Source organism: Podarcis pityusensis (genome assembly GCF_964106645.2).
Source record: "Podarcis pityusensis genome assembly, chromosome: 2".
NCBI lineage: Eukaryota > Metazoa > Chordata > Lepidosauria > Squamata > Lacertidae > Podarcis > Podarcis pityusensis.
Window position 1 is genome coordinate 121,034,254 of NC_138029.1, and position 11,679 is coordinate 121,045,932.

Consider the following 11,679-nt stretch of genomic DNA (forward strand, 5'->3'; position numbering starts at 1 on the left):
GTTTGACATCAACTGATAGGAAGTTCCTACAGAGGGTGGTGAATACAGCACGAGATATTATGGGCTGTCCTGTGAATCCGCTAGATAAAATACACACCCTGGCCGGCACTTTCTTGATCTCCTGCCCTCAGCTTCTATCCGTGGGCTGTTAGGCTGCTGAATGAAAAGATAACAACAGGGCAATGGACTTTCGGGTTTGGTGTGTGTGTGTGTGTGTGTGTGTGTGTGTGTGAGTAAATGAGGGGAATTAAGACTAAGAGAGCTGAATGGGGGGTGCTCATGTAATCTCACTGTATACAAGTTGTACGTGACAATAAAGTATTTCAAAATTTAAAATTTCAATGTATACACACACACTACATTTTCTGCTTTACAATTTAGAGTATTCATTCAAACAACCTTAAAATATCAATGACTTCCCTTCTCTTTCCATGTTTCATTTTACATAGCATAAATCCCGGCATATTTTATATAAACTAAGTATTCCAATATTGCATCCACCAAAACCTACTTACACTGTTGAATTTATCCTAATGCTGCCAACATTTTCAAGTGTGCACAATTTCCCCCCAAAATTAAACCCATTATTGGTTGTGCATAGGGTCACCTAGTCACAGCTCCCTACAAAGCAGGAATCTTTCGCTCAACATGGGGCTCTCGAACCCACAACCCAGAGACTAAGAGCTTCATGCTCTCCTGACATGAGCTATCCCAGGGGACAAAATGAACTTTCAAACATCAAAGCATACACACAGCCCCAAAGGTGCAAATTTTCAAAGGTTTATTAAGGGGAAAGGGGGGGGTGACAAAAAGATAGGATGAAAAGAAATAAATCACTTTGCACTAGATCACTGTTTCCCAAAGTGGGTTATACCGCCCCCCCAGGGGGTGCTGGAACAATCCAGGACCTCGTGTGTAACCGGGGGGCATTTAATAAAAATAAGGGGGCAGTGGAAGCGTAAAAAAAGAAGAACGTTTTGAAGAACTGTACGTTTCATCTGTTGTGTAACAGTGCTTACTGCCAGCAATACGTAGATAGAAATAAAGGTAAAGGAGACCATTAGGTCCAGTCGCGGACGACTCTGGGATTGCGGCACTCATCTCGCTTTACTGCCGACGTTTGTCCACAGACAGTTTTCCGCGTCATGTGGCCAGCATGACTAAGCCGCTTCTGGCGAACCACAGCAGCGCACGGAAACACTGTTTACCTTCCCACCAGAGCAGTACCTATTTATCTACTTGCACTTTGACGTGCTTTCGAACTGCTAGGTTGGCAGGAGCAGGGACCGAGCAACGGGAGCTCACCCCGTCGCGGGGATTCGAACCACCAACCTTCTGATCGGCAAGTCCTAGGCTCTGTGGTTTAACCCACAGCGCCACCCGCGTCCCATGTAGATAGAAATACAGATACCTCAAAGAGCAGAAATTTGCCACTGCATCTTTCTGTTTGTTTGCTTAAAGAAGGTAGGTTTCCAGGGGGCACGGAGTAATATATTTTTTCTGGAAAGGGGGCAATAGGCCAAATAAGTTTGGGAACGTTTGCACCAGACAGACTTAGTGAGAAGTTCCGAAACATGCATGGAATAACCTTGCAGTGTGAGACGGCAGAGGGATGTCGAAAGGGAAGACAAATTTCACAGGGGAAGGGTCCTACTTTTAGCCCTGTACCTCTGGGCACAGTGGGAAGGAAATTTGCCAAACTGGATGGGCTTTTGGGTCGCCCTGAATGGCATGACACTTTGGCACCAAGGCAAAGAGCAGGTCGGAGGAGCAAGAGATGTTTCCTCCAGGCGTCTGGCAAAAAGGACTCCAGGTGGGTATGGTGGGGGTGACTCCATCTTGCGACGTTTGTTATGTAATTGGACCAAAACCATAGAAGAGATTCAAGATCATTGGCACAGAAAAATTGAGACGGACATTTTTTCTTCTCCAGCGTCTTCGCAGCTCATGGAACAATCTGGGTATTGATAGGGTTTCGCCATCTGCAATTGATCTGAGACGTGGCCGGGTTTCTGTTCCGAGTAAAGGTCTCCAGACATTTCCACGGTTTCTCCCGTGTGGATGGTTTGATGACAACTTAGGCTTTTCCTCCAAGCAAATCTCTTTCCGCACTCCAGGCACTCGTACGGCTTCTCCCCGGTGTGGATTCTCTGATGACAGCTAAGGCTAGTGTTCCTGGTGAAGCTCTTGCCACACTCCAAGCATTTATATGGCGTCTCCCCTCTGTGAGTCAGTTGATGGACGGTGAGGTAATTTTTCTGAGTAAAGCTTTTCCCGCACTCTGGGCATTTAAATGGTTTCTGTCCTCTGTGCTTCATCTGATGTAAACTGAGGTTCTTCTTCTCTGTGAAGTTTTTCCCGCACTCCAAACACTGATACGGCTTCGCCCCCGTGTGACTCCTCTGATGCCTGTTGAGGTCCGTTTTCCGAATAAAGCTCTTCCCGCACTCCAGACACGTATACGGTTTCTCCCCAGTGTGAATTCGGAGGTGATTTTTAAGGTGGCCTTCGTACCAAAAGCCCTGGCCGCACGCCAGGCATTTATACGGCTTCTCCCCAAAATGAACCCGCCTGTGTCTGTTGAGATCTTTGAGCTGGCCAAAGCTCTTTCCGCACTCCAAGCACCTATACGGCTTCTCCTCCCTGTGAGTCAGCTGGTGTATCGTGAGGTAATTTTTCTGAGCAAAGTTCTTCCCACACTCGGGGCATTTAAACGGTTTCTCCCCTCTGTGATTCATCTGATGTGTACTGAGGCTCCTCTTCTGGGTGAAGCTTTTTTCGCACTCGAGACATTTATATGGCTTCTCCACCTTGTGGATCCACTGGTGTCTCTTGAGGTCTGTCCTCTGACTGAAGCTCTTTCCGCATTCGGCGCATTTGTACGGCTTCTGCCCTGTGTGGATACGGAGGTGTTTCCGAAGGTAGGAACTTTTGGAAAAGCTCTTGCTGCAGTTGATGCATTCGAAGAGCTTTTCCCCCGCGTCGCTTGCCGGGCAGATGAAACTGTCCTCGCACAAAGAGCACTGGCCGCTTTCTTTCCCGTCCTCCATTTCCTCTCCCACTGGGATTTCAGCGACGTCGCCCCTTTGGGAGGAAGAAGATTTCTCCCTCCTCGTCTCTGGTTTTCCTTCTTGTTTTCTCCCCTGCTGTTCCTTCTCTTTACACCTGGCTCTTTCGTCTCCTGAGAAGAAGAGAGACAACATGTAAAGCCTGAAATTGAAGAAGTACACTAACTAAGAATTGATTGCTGTTGTGGGAAATAGGGGAAAGGAGAAAAATTTGCTATACAAAGCAGGATTGAGATGGATGCCTCCCCCCAACCTGAAGCATTTCCCAATATAGCACCCCACTCTTTCAATAAAATAATAATAATAATAATAATAATAATAATAATAATAATATGCAATGTTCCGGGTGCAGAGAGCACATTTCCTCCTTTTGCCTCCTTTTTTGAGAGAAATGCAGAGAGGCTGGTCATCCTACTGCTTAGCATTCTAAGGGATAAAACAAACTGAATTCCTCAAGAGGAAGGAAATTTGGATTTGAGAAGAGATGATGATGATGATGATTTATTTATATCCTGCCCATCTGGCTGGGTTTCCCCAGCCATTCTGGGCGCCTCCCAACAAAATATTAAAAAATAAATAAAACATCAAGCATTAAAAACTTCCCTAAGCAGTGCTGCCTTCAGATGTCTTCTAAAAGTCAGATAGTTGTTTATTTCCTTGACATCTGATGGGACGGCATTCCATAGGGTGGGCGCCACTACCAAGAAGGCCCTCTGACTGGTATGTATATGTATTCAAATAAAGGAATACATTAGGTAAGTTGCCAGAAAACATGCCTTGAGGCAAATAGGGTTGCCATACGTCCGGGATTCGGCCATCGGAAACAGCTCCCCTTCAGAAAGTGCCTTAATGTCCCGCAACCCGTGTCAAAGGTGTAGACTTTGGCGAATTTCTTTTAAAAATAGCTCAAAAAATTTTTTTTATTGACTTCATGGATTTCCACTAGTTATCGTATCATAGCACTTGCAGAAAATAGGCAGAAAATATCTTATTCTCAGATGAGACCAGCAGGGGGAAAACGCATCTTGATTGTTAGGAAGAAAAGGAACAGCCAACTCTCCCTGCCTTGTAATCTATTAAAAGGAAAAGCTTCACTAGGGTCTTATCAACCCCAAACCAAGGGCAAGTGCAGGGGGCAAGGGGCCTTACCCAAAAAGGCCACGATGCCACCATTCTCCTCCATGACTTCCCTGTGCAGGGTTCTTTGGCTCGGATCCAGCAGCTCCCACTCCTCCTCAGTGAAACACACAGCCACCTCCTCGAGCGTCACCAGACCCTGAAAGGAAAGAGACCATTTCCCGCTCACAGTTAATGCAACAGATAATAATAATAATAATAATAATAATAATAATAATTTATTTATACCCCAGCCACTCTGGGCGGCTCCCAAGAGAATATTAAAAACACAATAAAACATCAAACATTAAAAAGTTTCCTAAACAGGGCTGCCTTCAGATGTCTGCTAAAAGTCGGATAGTTCCTTGATATCTGATGGGAGGGTGTATCGCAGGAGGGTGTATCTTACTTGATCTGTATGCTGTGTAGTAGCTTCAGCACAAAGAGATGATCTTTCCAGCATCAGTGGAGCCTCCTTTGCCTCAGGAACGTCAGCGGCCACTCCTTCAAACAGGCCCTGTAAGGAAAACAGGGATTAAAGACAGAGAGAGAGAGAGAGAGAGAGAGAGAGAGAGAGAAGGATTAGCAAAAAGAAACGCCTTAGGTCCGGAGTGGGATGTCACCTCTGAAGAGGATTTGTAGGGAAAGTGGGCCAACTGGCAGGGTTTTGCAATATTATTGGAAATCTCTGTGTTATCAGGATGAAACTGTCTCTCACCAGATTCTGGGAGTAAAGAGAGAAATGGATGAGAAAAAGGATATACATGGAATACGTGTTAGGAGATGCCCTAATGTAACATGTCACTCGATAAAACTTCTTCAGACACTGAATACCTGGGTAAACCATAGATGATAGATAGATAGATAGATAGATGATAGAGATGATCGATAGATAGATAGATAGATGATAGATAGATAGATAGATAGATGATAGATAGATAGATGATAGATAGATAGATAGATAGATAGATAGATAGACAGATAGATAGAGATAGATACAGTAGTGCCTCGCAAGACGAAATTAATTCGTTCTGCGAGTTTTTTTGTCTTGCGAATTTTTCGTCTTGCGAAGCACAGTCAAGTCGCAACTGCACCTCTTCAAACGGTTTTAAGAAAAAGGAAACAAACTTGCAAGACGTTTTCGTCTTGCGAAGCAAGCCCATAGGGAAATTCATCATGCGAAGCAACTCAAAAAACGAAAAACTCTTTCGTCTTGCGAGTTTTTCGTCTTCCGAGGCATTCGTCTTGCGAGGTACCACTGTAGATAGATAGATGATAGATAATAGATAGATAGAGATATATAGGATTTTTAAACATTTATATTCTAAATACCTAAACAATAGAAGAAAAGGGATAATGGGATAATCCCTTTACATCGGCTGTAATATAGCAGTTAAAGTTTAACAAGTAATTTATTTTTGCCGCAGCCTCTAATATCCAAAACAATAAAAATGTTTTTGTTTATTTTATGAAAATACAGCCATCAGCACAAAACTATGAAAATGAAACTCTCTCACCTGCTGCTCTTCCTGCTTCTTCTCCTCTGCCCGGCTCAGGAGGAAACCTTCGGCCAGGGCCACCGCCTGGGAACTGGTCTCTGCTCCACATTCCCTGACCCAGTTCTCCATCTCCGGGGGGAGGACAGCCAGGAACTGCTCCAAGATCACCAGGTCCAGCATCTGAGCTTTCGTGTATCGCTCCGGCTTCAGCCACTGACAACAGAGATGGTGGAGTCGGCTGCAAACTTTTCTGGGTTCCTCGGCCTCCTGGTAGCGAAAGTGCCTGAAACGTCGGCACCGAGCATCCGAGTTGAGTGGGTCCTCCTCGCCCAGGGCCTTTTGCCAGGTGTTTTCCCAGCATCCTTTGCTGCCTGCGGCATGGGATCCTCTCCCTGCCAATTCTGGGCCAGCCAATTCTGCCTCTTCCACCTTCAGCGCATGATCTGAGGGATCCTCCGACATGGCTGAAAAACGTGTCCCTTTCCCTCCTCAGTCAGATGCCCTCTTAAGGAAAAATCTGGCCAAAGAAGCGAGGACCCGGAGACCTTCACAGCCGAGAAAGATACCTAGGAATAAGAACATTTTGAAAATATTTCATTTTATCGATTGCAGGGAGATATATAAGAAAAATTAAAAGTAAAGGGGAAATTAAAAAGGATAGCTTAAAAAAAAATTAAAAGGCCAAGGAGAACAGCAATAACAAAATACAGTGGTACCTCAGGTTACAGACACTTCAGGTTACAGACTCCGCTAACCCAGAAATAGTACCTTGGGTTAAGAACTTTGCTTCAGGATGAGAACAGAAATCGCGCGGCGGCGGCGGCAGCGGGAGGCCTCATTAGCTAAAGTGGTACCTCAGGTTAAGAACAGTTTCAGGTTAAGAATGGACCTCCAGAACGAATTAAGTTCTTAACCTGAGGTACCACTGTAAACCATATACGTTACAAAACTATATACAGTGGTGCCCCGCAAGACGAATGCCTCGCAAGACGGAAAACCCGCTAGACGAAAGGGTTTTCCATTTTTGAGTTGCTTCGCAGGACGAATTTCCCTATGGGCTTGCTTCGCAAGACGAAAATGTCTTGCGAGTCTTGAGATTTTTTTCCCCCGTTTCCCCCCCCCCTTTATCTAAACCGCTAAGCCTTTAATAGCCTTTTAGCAGCTAATCCGCTAAGCCGATAAGCCTTTAATAGCCGCTAAACCGCTAATAGCGCTAATCCGTTAAGCCGTGTGAGAATCATAAAGCCACCTAATAGGGTTGCTTCGCAAGACGAAAAACCGCTAGACGAAGACACTCGCGGAACGGATTAATTTCGTCTTGCGAGGCACCACTGTACAGTCATACCTCATGTTACTTCTACTTCATGTTATGTTTTTTCAGGTTACCTCATACCGGAAAGGGTTACTTCCGGGTTTCACCGCTCGTGCATGTGCAGAAGCGCAAAATGACGTCACGCGCATGCACAGAAGCAGCAAATCGCAATGTGAGCATGCACAGACGGCCGCTGTGGGTTGCACTCTTGTTGCGAACGGGCCTCCGGAACGGAGAGCCCTGGCTCTGGTTGAGGCCAGCCTAACCTCCCTGTGGCCCAGGATCTCCAATATGTTTTTATTTGAAGACCGTAAGGTCCTCCATGGGACATACCAGGAGAGGCGGTACCATAGGTATAATAAATCTCAGCTAAAGCATCGCTGACAGATGGTCATCCAACCTCTGCTTTCAAAACCTCCAAGGAAGGAGAGTCCATTACCTCCCGAGGGAGACCAGCTCTAACTGTCAAACAGCTCTGACTGTCAGAAAGTTTTTTCCGTATGTTTAGTCAGAATCTCCTTGCTTGTAACTTGAAGCCATGGGTTTGAGTCCTACCCTCTGGAACAGGAGAAAACAAGCTTGCTCCATCTTCCATGTGACAGCCCTTGAGATATTTGATGATGGCTCTCCTATCTCCTCCCAGTCTCTTCTTTTCCAGGCTACCCATCTCCCTCCAAAGGCTTGCTTTCCAGACCCTTGATCATCCCGGCCACCCTCCTCTTCCCCCACCTTCCGGCTTGTCAATATCCATTTTGTCCAGCCCTACTGGGCTTCTCCCCACTTGGGGGCTTTCTTCCCACCCACCCCTTCCGTTTCCCTGCTTGCATTTCCCAGGCTCCCAGTCCCTACTGCAAATCTGGTGGTGGTATTATTATTATTATTCAGGGAAGTTTTTAATGTGTGACATTTTAATATATTTTTAATCTTTGTTGGAAGCTGCCCAGAGTGGCTGGGGAGACCCAGCCAGATGGGCGGGGTACAAATATATTATTATTATTATTATTATTATTATTAGTATTATTATTGCTTTTTCCTGGGGGGGGGGTGGACGCAGGGGTACGCATACCCCTAAACACATAGCTGTCAACTTTTCCCTTTTCTTGCGAGGAATCCTATTCGGAATAAGGGAATTTCCCTTAAAAATAGGGAAACGTTGATAGCTATGCCTAAACATTTTGTGAATTTATGTACTTGTGTCCATTTACTGTATTTATTTGAGCTATAAAATGGTGGTTTTCTTGAGTCAAAATGAGAGTACCCCAAACATTATTTTTTAGAAAAAAACACTGATCATCATTATTCTTATTCTTACTATTCAGATTTACACACCGCCCTTCATCCAAAGAACACGGGGCAATTCTGCAACATGAAAACACAAACATGTATAACAGAATAATCATAATAGTAAATAGCAGTGACACCCCCAGGCCGCCCTTCACCAAATGCAAGAGAAGAGAGACCCACCAGATTTCCCTGCTACCTCGATTTAAATAAACACCCGGCTCCTTATTCAGGATCAGGGCGCAGCCTCGCCGCAAAGCACCCTCTGCTCTCCATGGGATCTCCTCTCCAGCTTCCCTGATCTGCAAGGCAGGATGGGGAGGGGCCTTGGCTAGGCAGGCTTTTGCCCTCCCCCCTCCAGCTCCCCAGATTTCGCTCCTCTCTAGGAACCGGCCTCCAGTTAACCCTCTGAGGACCGGGGAGCAAGATCGCAGCCTCTTGCAATCCTATGGCCCCCTGCGCGCTGCAGAGCTGCCTTCCCTCGTCTGCAAAGCTTGGAAATCGCAGAGAGCTTTGAAAAGATCCGCTGGATCGTTTTTTTCCTGCTTGTTGCAGCGAGTTGTACCGCGCCGGACTAGCGAGCTGCATGGTTTTTACCGTAATTGGATTTTTATATTTTACGCACGCACACAGGAGACTAGGAATAAATAGACAATTGATGGGATAGCTCGGTTGGTAAAGCATGAGACTCATAAAAAAAAAAAAATATTCATACTTTTCAAGTTTATACATTTCACCAATTTCACAATCATCTTAACATTTCGAAACTTGCCTTCCTCCCCCCCCCCTCTTTCCACGGTTGCTTAAATTTATTCTTAATATCTTCTGCATATCCAAATCAACTTAATTTGCTCATTGATTCATCCACTTTAAATATATACTCTTACAAAACTGCAGGCCATTACAATAATCATGCCAATGTTCTTACCTGTTTACAATTTATCTGTAAATATTCAATAAACCATTTCCATTCTTTTATAAAAATGTTTGTTATCTTGATTTCTTATTCTTCCAGTAAGTTTTGCCATTTCTGCATATTCCGTAAGTTTTGGATCCATTCTTCCTTTGCTGGGACTCTGCTACTTTCCATTTGGGGGCAAGGAACATTCTTTGCATACATGAATAAGTTTCTATACAGTTTAGGTAGCTCTATCCCTATACAGTGGTACCTCAGGTTAAGTACTTAATTCGTTCTGCAGGTCCCTACTTAACCTGAAACTGTTCTTGACCTGAAGCATTACTTTAGCTAATGGGGCCTCCCGCTGCTGCCGCCACACCGCTGGAACCCGATTTCTCTTCTCATCCTGAAGCAAAGTTCTTAACCTGAAGCACTATTTCTGGGTTAGTGGAGTCTTTAACCTGAAGTGTATGTAACCTGAAGCGTATGTAACCTGAGGTACCACTGTAATTCCCAAAAGAATTGCTGCATGGTTTTTAATTGGGGAAAAAAAATAACACACACAAGAGACTAGGAATAAATGGACAATTGATGGGATAACTCAGTTGGTAAAGCATGAAACTTTGTCTAAGGGTTGTGGGTTCGAGTCTCATGTTAGGCAAACGATTCCTGCATTGCAGGGGTCCCTTTCCAATTCTATGATACATTATTTGTTCTCCCCCAATGAAGGGGTATGGAAAGTCGAGTCCACCAAGCCAGGGTCAGTATTGAGACCTGCGATTCTCCACTTGCAAATAAAAAAACAGTGTAGAGTTAGGAATGTGCAGTGAGGTGGCCCAAGTTTGCTGATGGCAATAAGTCGTTTGGGGTCAGCTCAGTCGGCAGAGCATGAGGCTTTTAATCTCAGCGTCGTGGGTTTGAGCCCCATGTTGGCCAAAAAGATCCCTGCGTTGGACTTGATGACACCAGGGATCCCTTCCCGCTCCACGATTCTACATGATTCTATGCTTCCAAAACAAAAAGAGGTTGTAAAGAGCTCCGAAAGGACCTCATCAAACTGGGTGAATGGGTGGTAAAAGGTGTGCATGTGTGTATGCCTATTACACTGATCCTGGTCCGACTGCACTGGCTGCCAATTACGTAATTTCCAGTCCCAAATCAAAGTGCTGGTTTTGATCTACAAAGCCTTAAAATACCTCAAGGACCGCCTCTCCCAGTATGATCCAGATTCTGTGCTCATCACCTGAAGCCCTGCTTCGTGTGAAGTATGGAGGGTAGCAACATGAGAACGGGGCTTTTTTTGCAGTGGCTCCCCGTTTGAGTAATGCTCTCCCCAGGGAGGCTTACCTGGCGCCTTCATAATATATCTTTAGGCACCAGGCGGAAATGTTCCATTTCTTCCTGGCCTTTGGCTAAGTAAACAATATATGGCCTTTTAAATGTGTTTGTGGGAGGGAGGATTATTGGTTTGCTTTAGTTTTATTATGTATTTTGTGTTCTCGTTTTTGTATTTTTTATATATGTATTTTATTTACGAATTTCAGGTTTACACATTTCACCAATTTTGCAATCCTTTTAATATTTCAAACCTTTACTTCCTTCCCCCTCTTTGTGCAGTTCCTTAAAAAAGTTTGTTATCTTGATTTCATATTCTTCCGGTAAGTTTCGCCATTTCTGCATATTCCATAAATTTTTGTATCCTGTTCCTCCTTTGCTGGGATCTTTTTTTGTATTTTTAGGTTGCGAAGCTCCCTGTGATCTTCAGATGAAGGGCAGTATACAAATTTAATAAAAAATGATAAATATTAATAATGTGTTTGTGTTTAATCTCTCTCTCTCCCAAAACAAAAAACACACATAAGTGCAACACGTGACCAGGCCCAGACGGGGAGGGGGGGGCATATGGGTCACTTTGCCCGGGCCACCAATTCCAAAGGGGGCCTCAGTCAGCATATTCACAATCGTATATCTATATTTTCCATTTTGTCTTTATATGCAGATACGGTTTGAAATAAAATTATTTGCCTTGAAATAAAATTATTTGTCAGCATAAGTTTAGTGAAAATTATTTATATACTTATTTATCCCCAGGGTAAAAAAAAGGGGGGGGGCACATTATCTACCTGGCCCGGGCCTCTGCCTGGCACTGCAAGGCCCTGCACATGACATGAAAAAAGTGGACAGAGGATTCCCAACCCCCCCCCCATCTCATAATTCATATGGCTAAGGCAATCCCGTAGGTAAACCGGTCCCAAGCTATTAAGGGACTTTGCAAGATGTTTCTGTCCTTGCAGCCAGAGACATCACCTTGCCAACAAAGGTCCGTATAGTTAAAGCTATGGTTTTCCCAGTAGTGATGTATGGAAGTGAGAGCGGGACCATAAAGAAGGCTGATCGCCAAAGAATTGATGCTTTTGAATTATGGTGCTGGAGGAGACTCTTGAAAGTCCCATGGACTGCAAGAAGATCAAACCTCTCCATTCTGGAGGAAATCAGCCCTGAGTG

At 44.7% G+C, this 11,679-nt stretch overlaps 1 protein-coding gene and 1 long non-coding RNA gene across 2 annotated transcripts in view; both read right to left on the bottom strand.

The window, feature by feature from the left end:
• LOC308470231 overlaps window positions 1–11,679 on the bottom strand; it is a 126,117-nt gene that overhangs the window by 65,440 nt on the left and 48,998 nt on the right. The window lies entirely within an intron of this gene.
• Window positions 765–8,791, bottom strand: LOC308469534 (uncharacterized protein). Its single transcript, XM_080992128.1, has 5 exons — window positions 8,460–8,791; window positions 5,702–6,249; window positions 4,594–4,701; window positions 4,218–4,344; window positions 765–3,181 (listed from the first exon to the last, which is right to left on the bottom strand). The coding sequence occupies exons 2-5, from the start codon at window positions 6,143–6,145 to the stop codon at window positions 1,890–1,892; spliced, it is 1,971 nt and encodes a 656-aa protein (XP_080848254.1). The 5' UTR covers window positions 6,146–6,249; window positions 8,460–8,791; the 3' UTR covers window positions 765–1,889.